Source organism: Alosa pseudoharengus, unplaced genomic scaffold (assembly GCF_046254945.1).
Source record: "Alosa pseudoharengus isolate Yale_2024_CS ecotype anadromous, Long Island Sound unplaced genomic scaffold, YU_APseudo_1.1 YU_APseudo_1.1_scf_22, whole genome shotgun sequence".
Lineage (NCBI taxonomy): Eukaryota > Metazoa > Chordata > Actinopteri > Clupeiformes > Clupeidae > Alosa > Alosa pseudoharengus.
In genome coordinates, this window is record NW_027468680.1 from 5,444,943 (window position 1) to 5,463,035 (window position 18,093).

Below are 18,093 nucleotides of genomic sequence, written 5' to 3' on the forward strand. Positions count from 1 at the left end.
GAGGGTGGTAAGTAACTCAGATTATATTTAATTGTATAAAAAAAGCTTTTTATTTCATATGTTACAAATATTCCACTCCAAAAAGGAATGTTACTAAAATGCCACTTTGGTTACAGAAATGCCATTTGGACGTTACCAAAATGCCACATGATGTTACAGAAATGCCACTAAGGTTACGAAAATTCCACAAAATAGGTTACCGAAATGCCTTTACAGCTCTCTCTCTCTCTCTCTCTCTCTCTCTCTCTCTCCCTCCCTAAGGGGCTTTAATTGTGGGTTTGGCTGATGCGACAGCTCTGAAGGGCTTTGCGTTATCTCACTGGTCTTTGTTCAAACAAACATGGCATGTCAGGATGGGGGCGTTTAAATGCACCTGGCAGCACACAGCAGAATGCTCTCACTTTCTCTCTTTTTCACTTTCTCTCTCTCTCTCTATCTCTCTCTCACTTTCTCACTTTCTCTCTCTCTCTCTCTCTCTCTCTCTCTCTCTCTCTCTATCTCTCTCTCTCTCTCTCTCTGTATCTCTCTATCTCTTTATCTATCTCTCTCTCACTTTCTCACTCTCTCTCTTTCTCTGTCTCTCTCTCTGTATCTCTCTATCTCTTTCTCTATCTCTCTCTCACTTTCTCTCTCTCTCATTATCTCTCTCTCTCTCTTACATTCTCTTTCTCACTCTCACTCTCTCACGTTCTCTCTATCTCTCTGACACACACTCCCCCCCCCCCCCTCTCTCTCACTTTCTCTCGTTCTGCTACCCTAGAGGATACTTTAATCTGTATTATAGCTCCTTTATGGATCAATACTCCTACGTTTAGCATTACCCCCTGATGCTATGTGCCCACAGCCCTGCACATGGCGATACGAGGCTGTTTCATTGCCTCTGCCCCTGGAGTGTCCTAGAGAGTGTAGAGAGCCTCTGCCCCTGGAGTGTCCTAGAGAGTGTAGAGAGCCTCTGTGGCCACTGAGAATGCCAGCGACCCAGAATTAGCCCCCTGTGCCCGACTCTCCATGAATATTCAATTTGTTTGAATTCAGTGAGCTTTTTTGGCATGCCAAAAGTTTTACTTTGCCAAAGAAAAACTCTTTTACACACAGACTCAGTACAAAGTGCAAAAGATAGATATAAACACACACACACATACACACACACACACACACACACACACACACACACACATACAGTACATAGTGCATTTGGCCACACTACCTCCCGTTGAACACATTAACCCTTAAAGGAGTAGGTTTTTGAATGTTCTAAGTTCCGCAACAATTGAAGGTTCTAAAATTCTATCTTGAATTCAATGAACCCAGATATTCTTTAGAACGTTCATTTCTCAACATTCCCGTCACACTGGTGTGACGGTACTCCTTTAAGGGTTAAGTGTGTGTGCAGGGCCCGCTTGGGCCTGCTTGCCTTAAATCACTGTGTCCAGTGGTTGGTAATATTGGCTTGGGGTTACAGTATGTTATGTACAGGGTGTATGGTGGAAAGTAGATGACTGGGAGCCATGTTTGAAATGGAGTGCCTTTCTGGAAGCAGAGAGGAAGAAGAAAAGTACAGAAGCCTAGGAAGGTCACACTGAACCTCTTAAGGCTTGCTAATTGATCCTTCTGATCCTATTCAGTTTGGGGAAAGCAGACATATAGACAAGGTGGAAACCAATGCTTCCTGTTGGTTTCTATTAAGTAGGCTTGAGTTTCATCTTAGCAGTTTCATACACACACACACTCACACACACACACACACACACACACGCACACACACACACACACTCATACTACACATGCACATACACATACAACACATGCACACACACACACATGACTTCCCCTTCAATCGATATTGTCTTGACAGTGATCAACAAAAGCATACATCTTCAGATGATTTTCTCAATTTTTTTTAAAGATTTTCCAGACATTACCGGAGGCATTTAGCGTTCTACCCTAACATCAACTCAGATAAATGTCATGGAAACAAGATGTTTCATGCATACGACCATGACCCTCTCCATTTCCACTGGTGATAATAGTGATTTTGGCAGGGATCTATGAGACGTTTGGATCTCTACTAATCTATTAGAAATGTCTGGCAATCCAACTGGCCAACATTTACATCTGCTTTCTGATGAGTGTGTGTGTGTGTGTGTGTGTGTGTGTGTGTGTGTGTGTGTGTGTGTGTGTGTGTGTGTGTGTCTGCTCTCTGATGAGGTTGTCGGAGTCCTGGCTCTTGTTTTTAATCTCTTTCTCAGTGGTCATCCAGTGGTCAACAGACGAGTCGATTCACCCCTTCAAAAGACACACACACACACATACACACACACACACAGGCACGTACTCTCTCTCTCTCTCTCTTTCATGCACAACACATTTGATCAAACATGCACCATAACACAGCTGATTTCTAGATGAACATTTTGAAGCAAGCTTTGCAAACGTGTGTAACTCAATCCCCATTCTCCCATTACTGCCCCTTCTTGGCCCGAGATCCTTGATGTATATTTCATGGGAGAAGATCAGGGAGCTCAGTATGAAATGCAAACAGCTGTCCTTTTGCCCTGAATCACAATCTCTCATAGAGTAGGCATCCCTTCCAAGGCCTCAGTATGTCTTAGAATGCAAGAAAGGCTCATTACTTTCTCCTGTCGTGCCCATTGTGCTGTAAACCATGCTTCATAAAGATATGTGATACTTTTATGATTTAAACATCCCACATGTTTTACTGTATTGAAGATCTCTCTGTCTCTCTCTCTCTCTCTCTCTCTCTCTCTCTCACTCTTTCTATGTCTTGCAGGTGCGTGTGCACTCTCTCTCTCTCTCCCTCTCTCTCTCTCTCTCTCTCTCTCTCTCTCTCTCTCTCTTGCTCTCTCTTTCTATGTCTTGCAGGTGCATGTGCACTCTCTCTCTCTCTTTCTCTGTCCTTGTCTTTCTTTCTCGCTGTCTCTCTCTCTCTATCGCTTTCTCGTTCCTGTACATTTTTGTGCTCTGTGCACTCAGAGAGAGAGAGAGCTGCACAGCACAGATCGTTCCTTGCTGAGTGCTTCAACATTCATGTCACGAAGACTGTAATAGTACATTTGGAAAGGGGGGAAAATAGTACTCTCTGACTGTTCCCTCCATGCAATTCAGTTACTATCAGTCTGCGGAAATCAGCTCAGTAATGTGTGACCTCCCTCCAAACGCTACCTTGAAACGAGAGGAGAGATCGTTGTGCGTTATCTGGAAGTGTTCGATGACATGCAGCCAAAGGGGGATCAAACTACCCGTTGCAAAAAGGACTTTTGTTTGTACACAGCACCATAAAGCGCAGCTCTGATTCATGAGATACTTAGCTCCTACTGTTCAGATTTTTTTTTGTCTCTTTGAATAACCAAGGCATTCATCATTATGATACAATCTCCTACATCAAAATAACAGTAGTTATTGTCCAGGTTCTGCTGCTTAGATTCAGACGTACATTCAGATATAAATAAAAGCAGGTGGTTTGGAGGTGACGAGGTGATGATTGAGCCTTAGATGATTGAGGCTAACACTGTGTTATCGTTTACATTTATATGTAATCAGACCGGGCTCAATCAGACCTGCTGTGGTGGTAAATATGCATGCTTAACAATGTTACAGGTTAAAAAAAGAGGAATTGCTTGTGAAGTGGACACTGCTGGAAAGCCATGATTGCATCACGCTGTGCTGAGGCCAAATGCCTCTCCCTTTCCATTGCCTTTCAGGGTAATGGTGGCTTTGTGTCATTTAAATCTCTTGGAGTCCGGCGTGAAAAAACACTTTTGAATGCATGCTACGGCAAATCATGGTGTAAAATCTTGTCCAGGCACGGAAACCGTCAGATGATGGAGTGGCACCATGCTTTTAGAGGTTTCAGGTAGTTATTGTATCACAGTGGCAATTTCTACCGCTCAGGCTGTCTAAGAGGGCGAACATTTTCTCCCCCTGCGGAGATCATAACTACAGGCCTAATTTAGTCCATTACTCAAAGAAAGTACCGGAACCTCTCCTATAATCCCTCATAAACTGTTTCAAACGACAACTAAAAGAACTTAAAAGTTGGCACAGGTCCACTTGAATACAAGCCTGAGTTTCAGAGAGTGCAAACACAGCTGGAGACCTTTGAAGTGCTACCAACCTCTGCACGCTGTAGACACATGGACTGGCTATGTTGTTATACTGAGCAGTTAGTCTGTTCACTTTGCAGTTTGCATCTGTCTTTGTGTTTGTGTAGTGTGTACAGAATGAGTTTGAGAAAGTCTTAAAAACCTTGTGTTCCATTACAGATGCAACTCTTAGATTGTGAGTACTGAACCCTAATAAAATATGAATCAAAAATAGGTACTTTTCCATCAAGAGATGTTCTGAAAAAGACCCAAAAATTCATCTGCAAAAAGTAGCACAAGTATACCTTTAAGTGAAAAGTGCATGTAAGTGTCATCTCCTAGATAGTTCAGCCTTAAACGCCATCGTTAGACTGTGAACACGGGCTTATGGGCCACACTAAAAAACGTGATTCTCTCTATGGTACTGTGCTCAGTGACAACGTTCCCGGTGCTCATCGTGGCGTGTGACCTATCTTTGAGTTCACCCGCTCTCGCCATATTCCCAGTGACTCTTCCTTAAGTGAACAGAGCCAAACCTTCAGGTAATCGGGTGGCTGGAGTATAGTAGCATCGATTTCCAGGCAGCCAATTGACGACGTGAATCAAAGCACTCAGGTTGCACTGCCCTGGAGTCGAGTAGACAGGACTGTAAAAAAAGAAATGTGGCTCTCTTTTAGCCAGGTGCTGGCGAGAGGAATCATGTCCTCTCTAACAGACATGGTGGCTTTCAAAGACCACATAAGTAAGTATAGTTTTAGGTGTGCATTGCTGGCATGATTAGCTTCCTGCTGAATTCTTAATGTTGATACTGAAATTGTTAAAAAAGGCTGTTGAAAGGCTGTATGTTGGATTAGAGCATAGATAAAACTGTTGGCTTGTGTATTCCTATTGGCTTTTGATACCTTGGCTAAAACTAATCTAAGCGCTGAGCCATGCAAGAGAAATGAGTTGGCGTGCCCTTTTCTACCATTTTCATGTATTCATCTGGCAGACTCATTTAGAATCACAATCAGAATCAGAATCCTGTTTTATTGCCAAGTGTGTTGACCCACACAAGGAATTTGTTTCTGACCATTGGTGTCTCTAGCCGTTGAGAAAAATGTACGACACATCACAATATTAGACAACATAGACATAATATTTAAACGATATACAGTGCAACTTACTCAAAGCAGCTTACAGTGTAAGGGTATTTCACCAGTTGGAGTTTTACCACAAAATGGCTTCCATGACCTTCACGACCTTGGTGTTGTTAGTGCATCAGCAGAGGAAGTGAGCATTTAAACCTTCTCTTGTTGTCTTCCAGTTGGAATTGCCACAGTTAACGTTGAAGACCTTGTGGATTGCACAGTGGCATAGTCTAAGTACTCCCTTCTGACAGATGTTTTGGATGGCTTCAGACCTAGCTGGTGTGGTGCCATTTGACTAAACACCTTGCTTAGTTATAGCTCAGTTATAGCTCTCAAACAGCAGAATGGCTTACATCGCTCCATCAAGATCAGATGATTAGTCAGCTATTTTCACCAGCTTGTGACAGTTTCAATAAAGAATGGCAGGATTGCATATAGCCTGACTGGCCAACTGTCGAACAGCGCCAAATATACAGTTTCTCTCATAATTTAAACCACTGGAACATATTATTAGTATATTGTAAGTGAGAAGCTGTATTAGCAGTTGTTTTTTGTTACACCGTTCCACAGTAATTTGAAAGTGATTGCAGTACCAGTTTTGGCCACAATCTTACATACGGTTCCTTTAATGTCAGGTATTCATTTTGCAGGCATGTTTAGCTACATTGGTAAACACATAGGAAGACTATGTATTATGTTACTGTGTGACTGCATGCAATTTGCTACGCAGTGTGCTCCTCATGCTGTTATGATTTTACATAAAGTAAATATTCTTATATTTACTAGGGATATTTGAGAGGTTTTGCCTGCATGGTATTTACAATACTATGGAATAAAGTGATTTCAATAATACATAAAGAATTTGTCGTAAATAGTCTGTATTGTCTCAATCTATATACCAATGCACTATGCACACAGAGTCTTTAAAGCAACACCAAAGAGTTTTTTGTACCTTAAAATAATGTTTCCAAAATCGTTTCAGTGGTTCATCAACTTGTAATAAGGTGAACGGCACTTCTGCATTCGCTTCGCAGCCCTCTATCGGCTATAACCGCACTATGTACTGTAAGTTATCGGGTAGTGGATCTGTAGTTCGATGGAATGAGACATAAAAAACTACAAATTTGACTTGCGTTTGATGTCGCAATACATCGTACTTTCATAAATCATGCAACATATTCTACCTTGTCTGTGGACATTGTTATTTGCAAAGCCGGTGCTGGATAAACAAATAGCGTGCGTGCGACAGAGGGAAAGTTCTTTGGTGTTGTTTTAATTCGTTTTTCCATTTGTTTGTAACCATATGGAGCAAAGAAATTAACAAGTCTCTCTGAAAAGCTGTGACTGAAATGAACAGGTAGCAATGTACTGTAAATAAAAGCAGCTCAGTGGCATGCATTTGCCACTGGGTTTAACACACACCATAAGAGTAGGCCTATGCTGCATTCACAAGTTTGAGGTACAAATGGTGGTTCACACCTGATTTAGCAGTTTCTTTCAAAGTGTGAAGAAAGGTGTGATTAGACTCGAGATGTGTGTTGATGGAACTGACAACAAACTTCAGCTGCACCAGTAACCATGGAAACAACCACCATTTTTCAGGTTGAGACAAAAAAAGACACGTGTACACTCAAGTCAGTGTATACCTAGAGAGCATGCTGTAAACAGCATCAAAGGCAGGTTTTGTTGCACCTTCACCCTGTGCAAACTCTGTCCTCACCTCCTCAGCCTGATCCTCATTAGGAAGCTGAGTAGTGTGGCCAGCACATGGACACCCCTCACCACCCTCTCTCTCTCTCCTCTCCTCCTCTCATTCACCCTCTCTCTCCTCTCTTTTCCCTCTCTCTCCTCTCCTCTCCTCCTCCTCCTGTCATTCACCCCCTCTCTCCTCTCTTTTCCTTCTCTCTCCTCTCCTCTCCTCCTCTCATTCCCCTCTCCTCCTCTCATTCACCCTCTCTCTCCCTCTATCTCCTCTCTCTCCTCTCTCCTGTAACTCACACGTGAGATTCAGCAAGTCAGAAAACAGCGCCTGGTACTCAAATGGTGACCTGGAGACTTGGTACTGAAGACATGGCCAAGAAATGGCAGGATCTTTATGGATCTGGATCTCTGTCTTTATTCAATTTCGATTTCAATTTTATTTTATTTATAGAGCGCCAAAACATTACACATGTCTCATGGTGCTTCACAGAGTGTTCACAGAGACAATCAGAGAAAAGAAAAGAAGGCCCATGGGTAACAGGGGCGAGGAAAAACTTCCTACATATAGGAAGAAACCAGTTCTATAGTATGTCCTCTCCAACACTCACTAACACCAGGGCACAACATGGCATGGCACAACATTTCCTGATGGACATGACATGTCTTAGTATTTTATTCTACTTCTAAACCCAACTGATGGGAGATTCCAGTGTTTGTCTCTGTCGCAGTCTGACTACTGCAGAGTCTGTCTCAGAGTCATATCCAGTTGCAGTTCAATCATTTATGTGTGAGTTCATTTTAGATTGCTCCTTTTTGGAGAATTGATCTCGTGGTGCGCTAAGATGGGATATAGTATTTAACACATGTCGCCTTGGGGGAAATCAGCTTACTGTAACCGTCCAAACTAAAAATGACGCAGTGAGTTTATACTCTTTCAACTCTTTAACTTTTTTAAAAACTTTTTTACTCTTTAACCACAATCATTGCAGTCATATTATAGTTCATTCTGAGTGTGTATGGCCTTCAACCTGCCCCTCCCCCCCCCCCACACACACACATACACACACACACACACACACACAATCTCTCTCTCTCTTTCTTTTCTTTTCTTTTCTAAACTTAGTATCATGACTGCAGCCGTCCTGCCATTGGCCAGCTGCATCCTAGTGATTGCAGGCTGCATTGGCTAGCTCAGCAGAAGGAGAGCACGTGTGTGTCCCTGTTTGAATGGAGAGAGAACAGGAGCAGAGCAGAGCAGATGTTTGCTGCTCTCTGACTTAACTTCACACTGAGTGGGACTGTGCTCGTGTCGCACTGCCATAAGCATATGGGTTTCAACAAAGCCCCAGGCAACATGGATATATGCAAAATGTGCAAACAACAACACACAATCACTCATGTAAACACACTCACACACACACACACACACACACACACACACACACACACACACACACACACACACGCACACACATGCAGAGAGAGAGACTTGGCGGGGTTTTTTTTTGGCCCTGTATTGTTGCACCTTCATGGATTTTCATCCACGGGTGCCCATGCATACAATCACTTGAGTGTTGCAGCCAGCCACATTTGGCAGTCCCATCAAATCCCTTAATCTACCATGATTACAAATCATTTGGATGCTTCATTTAAAGATGCCTTGGACTGTGAAGCTATAGTGAAATATGATGAGGGATCAGTGTCTATATTCTTCTCTCAATAGATGTTTTATAAAAATGTGTTTAAAAGCTGTTTCCAGTTGAAGTTATTTACCAATTAAAAATCTGCTAGAGTTCATCCATTTGTGAGTGACAAGGCGGTGTTATGACTTTTGTTCTGGAGCCCATTGTTTTACTTAGAACATATTAGCCCAACGTTCTCACCTAGAGAGGAACAAACACTTTTTTTTATCTAGTATCTAATTATCAGATTTTAACAATATCACACCTGCAAGTCATTTTGAAATGACAACCCATTTTATGGAAGTGAAGAAATTACACCTCACATTTTACTGGTATTAACTGTAGAGAGGTGCGACCGACACTTTGAAATGCATGACACACTCATATACTGTGTGTGTGTTTGTGACAGCGGCCATAAGCCTTAATTCTACATACTTAAGAAAATATTCCTGACCCATTTCTGATGTAAGAATTGTTATTGCATGCTTGCCAATCCCTCTCCCATTCCTCCTCTCCTCTCTCTCTCCTCTCCTCTCTCGTTCCTCCTCTCCTCTCTCCTCTCTCATTCCTCCTCTCCTCTCTCTCTCTCCTCTCCTTCTCCTGTTCCTCCTCTCCTCTCATCTCTCTCTCTCCTCTCCTCTCTCGTTCCTCCTCTCCTCTCTCTCCTCTCCTTCTCCTGTTCCTCCTCTCTCCTCTCTCTCTCTCTCAACTCCCTCTCCTGTTCCTCCTCTCCTCTCATCTCTCTCTCTCCTCTCCTCTCTCGTTCCTCCTCTCCTCCCTCTTCTCTCTCTCTCCTCTCGTTCCTCCTCTCTCCTCTCTCTCTCTCTCAACTCCCTCTCCTGTTCCTCCTCTCTCTTCTCTCTCCCATTCCTTTCTCTGTGAGGCGAGGCTGTTGACCTTGCAAGTTTGCAGCAGATTAAAAGAAGCCAGGGCATCTGCACATATTGGCACTTTAACAAATCAGCAGCACCCAGTGAATACAGGCCCCTCTCATCCTGTACCATCAGCACCTTTTACATCTCCACAAGCAGCGCATGAGAGAAAGAGGGAGGGAGAGAGAGAGAGAGGAAGGAAAAGAGGGAGAGAGAGGGAGAGGGAGGAAGAGAGAGAGAGAGAGAGAGAGAGAGAGAGAGGAAGAGAGGGAGAGAGAGAGAGGGAGGAAGAGAGTGAGAGAGAGAGGGGGGCAGCCGAATGTCTGAGTACTCTGTGGCTATTCTCACACTGACTTATATGCACCCTGGGTGCTATATTGACCCTGTGCTGCTCATATTAATATACCTTCAAGGAGTTAGTTGGTAGTATGCTTACACTCTACAGGGCCCATAAGGCACACAGTAATATGATTATTTATGCTGATGTTTGCTGTGCACGAACACATTACTCTGTACACTTATCTACCATGGCCCCATGCCAAGCTCAAGCCAAACCAAATATATGTGAGTGCAGAGAACTTGTGAAAGTGTCTCTGTGTCGTTACCATTATTCAGATGGCTTTGCTGCACCACATTGTAATCTAGTTGCTACACAAGGACACTGGAATATTTAACGTCTGAGTGAGGATTGGGAAGGAATTCGAAAGCAGTTGGTCTGATACTGTTGTAATTATTTGTTCATCTGTTTGAAGTCAATTGTGCCAGCGAATTAGCTTTGTGGGCATGAAACATATGGTTTATTAGCCGACCATCTGAAAGCACAAAGAGAATTCCGTTACAGCAGGGGGTGCATCAGTGGGGAAAAGATGTGTGGGTTGTTCTAAAGAGACGTTGGAGAACCGACTTGTGGTTCTCCTTGGTCTGTTCTCATTGTTTAATCTGAGGTGGAGGAAGTGTCAGAGGGACAAAGTATGCCTCTTGACTTGACCGTTTTGTGACCACTGCGATAACAAACACTTCATATGCCCAGACCTATTTTGAAGCATGACAGTAATTTTTAGATCAAACCGTAGCACGCAAAATCAACAACATGATATAATAATTTATGCCTTGAAGAGACACTGTCCATCACACTGAATTGAAGACCCTCATATTAGTTATTATATGACCATTTTTATTCCCTTACTGTTTTTGATTATTTGATCTGTACAAGTACATGTTGTCAGGTCCCAGGGCAGTAGTAATGGTCACAGGCCGACGCCGTTGCTATCAACAGACTTCCCAACACAGTAGACACGAAACAGGGCTGTATGTGTTGAGAGCAGTCGACTTGTAGTAATATTTCACTGTTTCAGTGTTTTAGAGAGTTTTTTTTGTGTTCCGTTAGGGCGGCACACTCACGCACCATGACCAATTATAACTTTCTGCTGATAAACATAAAGCCCATAATTCTAAAACAGGCCTGAGAAGTTGGACACAGAGACATTCAGAGCCACAGGCAATGACAACCAAATGAGGGGCCTGGCCAAGCTTGTTGAAGAGAAAATAGTCCAACGCTAACAGTTACTGTATTATTGGATCTAATAGCTATTAAGCCTGCAGTCTCCCTGTCCAAGCTTGATGACGTCATGTCAGAGTATCCTAGTGACCATCCTGTTCTTTGTTCTCCGAGTTGGCCTGGAATGACAGTTGTGATCATCACTGTTGTCACTTTTTCATGAAACATAACTTTAAGTTGTGTATTTAGTTATTATTATTGAGCAGCAGTGCTTTTATTGTAGGGTTTTTTTTTTCTTTTTTTTTCTGAGCAGTTTCTGATGTGAAGTTATCCAACATAATAAATAACACTCTTCATTTTCTGAACAACAATTATACTTGATTCATGTCCAGTGAATCATGAAATTTGATTTTATGAGATTTTGTTCTTCTGATTGCAGTTCATTAATTTAATGATGCGATAGTGGGCTGTCTAACAACAAAACCAGTCATGCATCTTTGCACCTCTTCTGCTATGATTACATAAGAATGTGGTTTATGGTTCTCATTTCAATAGTTCAATTAAATCAACACAAAAGCAACAATGAGATGGTCAAATTCACAGGGAAAGCGGAAAGAAGATAAGACTGCAAATGATGTTTTTTTGGCATTGAAACCTTTGAGAAGTTACAAAAAAACACAGTTACTGTTACTGTGTTTGTGAGAGGAAGGGTGCGTTCCTGAAGACTAATTGAATCTCCTCACTGTGCTGTCAGTGAAACTTCAAAGGGACGCTGCTTGGGCTACAAATGATGCCAAGAACGTAGAGAGAGAAGAGTGTTAAGAGCTGTGCCATTCCCCAGATAGCTCCACACAATCCAGATGTGTGCGTGAGACTTGCAGAAATGTCACCTAGGCATAATAAAGAGGTTCCTCAATTGGCAAAGATCAATCAATCAATCAATCAATCAATCAATCAATCAATCAATCAATCAATCAATCAATCTTTACATAACGCCTTTTGTGCAAAATTGCAATACAATTGCTGAACAGTAAGCATCAATAAGCATCCGTACATTATAGAAAAGAGTAACACAAAAATAATGCATCACTGAGATTATCATAAAGCAATAAACAAATAAAAAGATGGCGTAAAAACATCATGATGACCCTCCATACTTACTGAAGAGTAGCACTCAGTTCCTGGTTTCAGGATTTAGTGTGGCTATATTATCTCAGGGTATTACCTTTCTAGTATGTTCTTTGTCCTTGAATGAAATGGCAGGAAAAAAACACCTTTATGGAGACAGTGTTAGGCTTTGTTCCAGATGCCGCCTCAGGACTGCTTGATGGAGACAGTGTTAGGCTTTGTTCCAGATGCCGCCTCAGGACTGCTTGATGCTAAACGTGAAGCCGAGAGAATCAAATTTCTCCTGATCAAAAAGTAATGAAACAGACTAAGGCTTTTATGCGTCAGGGAGATTGTGACTCGGGGTTGTCGTGCTTCCCACCATCGCATGCCCTCTGAGCAAAGAGGGAGATTTAGCAAAAATGCATTTTCTGTGTTTTGACTCATTTTCATGCTATTAATAATTGAGAAGAGACCGAAATATTCTCGCTTGCGCCTATATGAATTTTGGCCTGTATCTCTGAGGCAACAGCCTGTTCCCTTAAGAAGTGCTCTCCAGCTTCAAAACGTACTCCGCCACTTTATGCTTTGTGCTTGAAAAGTGCTATATAAATAAATTGTATTATTATTATTATTATTATTATTATTAAATGCTTTTTAGTGGGAGAACTAATGGCACTTCTACAGATTTATATAATATCGTTTTAACCAGGCCTGATTGAAGCACACCAGATAGAAATGAAGCGTGTGGATCTTTGCGTGTCTGGGAGTCCATCATATTGTTTATTTTCTGTAACGGTACACATACGTCCCTGCAACTGTGTGATTTCCCTCCTGAATTGCTTCTAGTAAATATACCCACCACAGGAGCTCTTTAGATAGGTCTTCCAAATGCTCTTGAGTACGCTGCCCTAGATTTCCCCATATACACATCAGCTGTGATGAATGCGCCCTCTGATGATAAACATCTCACTCAGTACAATTTATCATCGATCGTCATTTTCTATGCCACTGCTGATAAGAATAATGCCAGTTCTGGTTCACCATAACCATAAAATATCATAACGACCCACGGAACAGCAGGGAAGGAGAACACAGGGAAAGGGGGAAAAAGAAAAAAAGAGGGAGAGAGAGAGAGAGAGAGAGAGAGAGAGGGAAGAGAGGGAGGGAGAGAGAGAGAGAGAGAGAGGTTCTCAGCACAGCACAGGCTTCATTGACCCTAAATACACAGATACGATTCCTCTATTGTTTTCTTTCTTTATCTTTTTCAAACCTTTATCTGATTTGTGAACTTTTTTTCAGTAATGAGCAGATATATGTTGCTATTACGCAGAAACAAATGGTCATTAGCGGTCTTTTTCTGAGACTGACCGTCGCTACATTTGTCCGCCGTGTTTCTTTTCACCTGTGAGGGCATCTGGGAGTGGGGCAGACAGTCTTCAGTGGCTATTAATCTCCGTTATCTCTCTCTCACGCCCGCTATTTTACTTAAAGCCATCGATTTCAGCCACTTTCGCTACATTACCAAGATCAATGGAGCCCCATTGAAGAGGGCGGCAAGCCACACTGCTGATAAATTATTTTCATTAACTAGACAAGTTTATCAGGCACTGGCAATGCAAACAGATTACCCAACAGACCCTAAGTCCCACAGAACAAAACCACAAGGGCAATTTGAAAACACTTTCAAGGGCAACTTCCATATTGAGATTTAATTAGACATGTATATCTCTTTAACCATCTCTCTTTCTGTCTCTTATGAGTTGTATGGTGAGTGTCATACTGTAGTTTGTATGTTCAATGTACAGTCATTTCCTGTGTATTAGCCACATTGTGTATAAACCGCAGGACAGTGTTTTATGCAAGACATACTGTATTAATACCATATTAACTCAGAGCTGCCATCCCTCACGCATTCGATTGGTGTAAGAGCGCGTGGAGCCAATCAAATGAATGAATCTCACTCTTAATGTGTGAGAGTTGGCAGCTCTGTTAACTGCCCCCATGTATTAACCTCATAGCTGAAGAATTTTTGCAAAATTGATGTGTAAACAACGTCTAATAGTTGGGAAATTACAGTAAACTGTGACTATACAGTAAGTGTAAGATTACAAGTCTTTCCTTATTGTAATCCATTGTTGTCTGATTTTTGTCCGATTTGATCTCATTGATTTTGTAGGAGCAAGGCAAGATCGGAGTCACGTTCAACATCGGGATGGATGACATTCTTGTGAAGGAGAACAGCATCCCTGTCAATGACGGCAAATACCACGTGGTCCGCTTCATCAGAAACGGGGGTAACGCAACACTACAAGTAGACAACTGGGCCATCAATGAACACTTCCCCGCAGGTAACCTCACCACACAACTAAACACACGCACACAAAACACACACTCACACACAGGCCACTCAAGCCAGCACTACATGAAAAAGTAAAGATGTGTGTGTGTGTGAGCTATGATAATTTCACTGGACAGCATCGACTTTCATCTGATTTCCAAATGCAGCTTCTGAGCTTTTGATGAATGTGTGTGTGTGTGTGTGTGTGTGTGTGTGTGTGTGTGTGTGTGTGTGTGTGTGTGTGTGTCTGTGTGTGTGTGTGTGTGTGTCTCTGTGTCTCTCTCTTCCTCCTCTCTATGAAGTCTTTAAAACCATTACTTTGTTGAGTATCCAACCCACGGCGGTTGACAGCGAGCTGCCTAAGTCTGGGTTTTGTGTTAAGCCCGTAAAGAGAGAGTGGTGCTCAGCACACATTCTCCTTGACATGCTCTCCTCTTCAGAGCGCTAAACAGCGGAGAATAATCAAAAACTCCAAAAACTCAAAAACTGCTAAAAGACAACCCCATCAGGCAAGGATGGCTCCAATTTAGTAGTTACACAGTAAGCCGCAGAGGGAACATCTAGCATGCTTTCTGACATTACCACCTGAGTGTATTGTGCAGTACTGTGCGTCACAAAGTACATCCGACAGCACATGCCGTCGTTCTATCTAGAGTTAATAAAAGAAAGTCGTTTGGGGAGGGAGCAGTTGCAGGGAGTCTGCACACTGTGCTTAGACAGGTGGGGTGGGAGAGCTTTCGTAGATTATCTTGTCTCCTGCCTTCCTTTCCCAGCAAACCTGAAGCTGAACTGGATGATACCCAGTGTAACTTTTTTGAGCAATGTTGCTGGGATTGTTTTCCACAGTGTTGTTCCTCATATACATTCCCATTGATATTGGGCTTCAATTTTTCTCCTGGAATACTTAAGGCATCGGTAGGCAAATTATCATGGTCATCTAATCAGAACACATGGAACTCAAAATGTGGTTGCCCAGCAACATTGCTCAAAAGGTTGCCCCATGTATCAGCACCTTAAAGAGCCTTTCAGACCGACAGGCTTTGTTCCCCTCCAGGCCCTCTAACTCAGTTGTCACCCTATGGAATGATGCCACTGACCGTTGCAACGTGCCTCACGTTTATGAAAAGGCGCAAGCAGAAAACAAATGAGGCTTTTAAAAATGCAAGGCGCTCAAAACTAGAAGTATTTGTTTTCAACAAAGCTGCATGCCTTATCTAAGTCAGGGATATTTAGCCAAATATAATATATCAAATCAGTTTTATGCTGAAATATATATTATATATATATAGAGGTGCTCACAGCCACCGGAATGCTGGAGCGATAAAGACTTCAAATAGCTGTCCCCTTGAGGCAAAGTCTAAGCGCGAACATCCCTCTGACAGCCTTTTGTTCTTCCTCCCTTTTTAATGTAAAGGACTATTTGATATTAAAATGTGCACTGTCCCCCTGGACACGAGGGACTGTTTAGTTTTAGTGATTGGTAATACAGTGTGCAAATATTCCTTCAAAGACGTGTCAGTCTTCCTCTGAACCGCCCTCACCATTGGCAGCGAGTGGGGAACTAGTCTAATCTAAAAGGGAAATGAGGCGAAATGCTTTAGTTTTTATGGGACCAAAGCCATCAGTGGCAAACATCTGGGCTTTATGCTCTTAATGCTTTTACTTATTAAGCTCCTAAGAGCTGTGCCTCGCTAATGCTGAATCTGTGTGTGTGTGTGTGTGGCTGCCAAGACTAGCCAAGAGTCACCTTGCTTTTGAGTGCCCACACAAAGGAGGATGGGATACATCCCCCCTCTCTCTCTCTCTCCACCTCTCTCTCTCTCTTTCTCTTGCATTCTCTCTCCTTCTCTCTCTCTCTCCCTTGCATTCGCTCTCTCTCTTTTTCTCTTGCATTCTCTCTCCTTCTCTCTCTCTCTCTCCACCTCTCTCTTTCTCTTGCATTCTCTCTCCTTCTCTCTCTCTCCCTCTCTCTCTCTCTCCACCTCTCTCCCTCTCTCTCTCTCTCTCTCTTGCATTCTCTCTCCTTCTCTCTCTCTCTCACTCCCTTTCAGAGGCTGGGGAGAGTCCAGCTTCCATTTCAGATTGAGTTGTTGATATTGGCACACACACACACACACACACACACACACACACACACGCACACACACACACACACACACACACCACACACACACGCATGCACGCACACACACACACACACACACACACACACACACACACACACACCACACACACACGCATGCACGCACACACACACACACACACACACACACACACACACACACACACACACACACACACACACACACACACACCACACACACACGCATGCACGCACGCAGACTCAGACACAGTGAAAAAAAAATAGCATCTTTGTCTGTTTCTCATAGAAAAACATGTTTGTTCAGGATGTTCAACAGTACGGTTGGTTAAAGACTCGGCATAAAAAAGACACAAAACTGCTTACGCCATTAAGGGGGGTGCTCTTTGTATTAAGACACTGATAATGCAACATTGCATATTTTATAACTGCACACAGATATATTGAACGCCTCCAAATAAATATATATAAATAAATAAATAAATAAATCAGCTGACTGTCTCACATTAGTTTGTGGTTCTGGCATTTTGTATGATGTCAGGAATATGTGGATCAGCATCTGTGAGATTAATAAACACATCATAAATCACAAATCACAAATAATTTCTCTCACATTCAAAGTCAACAACATTCAAACACATGTAGTTCTGCTGAACACAAGAGTGTGTGTGTGTGCACATGTGCACATGTCTCTGCGTGGGTGCGTGCGTGCCTGTGTGCATAACTGCAGTCAGGGGAGTTTGAACCCTTCTCATGGCGTGCAGGAGGTGTATGCATATGTGCACTGAGCACTGAGCGCTGCCTGTCTGCATGAGTCAGGCTGAGGACTTTTTGGAACCAAACAACGTCCCGGCGGGGTTAGAGAAAGGTGAACAGGATAATATTAAGAGAAGCTCTTACTACAAGAGCTGTGAACTGCACTGTAGAGTTCAGCAAGATCCTCTACGGAGCTTCAATAAAAACACATTAAAGTAGAATAGGACGTGATACAAAGCCTGACCTTGGACGAGGTGCCCAAAGAACCAAGGACATGAAAGTAAAAAAAAAAAAAAACCTCTTTAAAAAGAGACAGATAAATCCCTGAGCGCACGACAGCTGTAAAGATCTGTTTATTGTGCATGACTCAACATCTGTGAATTATTTCAGAAATTGTCTCATAAATGTGCTTTACGGTCACTTAATGTTCAATCCATCCAAGACTCCAAAAACACATCTGTCATTTTATCGACAGGCATTAAGAGGCCTCTCAGACTGCCGAGGTGTAAGGTCTGGATCCCCGTGAGCCTTAGAGAGAGTAGAGATGGAGGGCTTCAGTCTCTGGCATAGCCTGCCTCTTGAGTGAGAGGTCTATGATATCATGCTATTAAGTCAACCAGAGTGTCCAGGCTAAAATGGTGCTGCACTGTAAAATAAATAAACAAATAAATGCACTTAACACTATCTATCGTATTGCTTTGACTGAGTTATGTCAGTGTATGTTTACTTGGAGATACACATTGATATAGTATGAAAAGATGACTTGACAGGGTTATGTGGAGTGTAGTATGGGTTACTGTAT

General features: G+C 42.5%; 1 protein-coding gene across 14 annotated transcripts in view; it reads left to right on the forward strand.

The window, feature by feature from the left end:
- Positions 1-18,093, forward strand: part of LOC143139664 (neurexin-3a) — a 236,513-nt gene that overhangs the window by 184,816 nt on the left and 33,604 nt on the right. For all 14 annotated transcript variants that reach the window (XM_076300321.1, XM_076300319.1, XM_076300324.1 and 11 more), the window contains one exon: positions 14,273-14,444. In XM_076300321.1, coding sequence (XP_076156436.1) covers positions 14,273-14,444 — 172 coding nt within the window. The remainder of the gene's footprint in view (positions 1-14,272; positions 14,445-18,093) is intronic.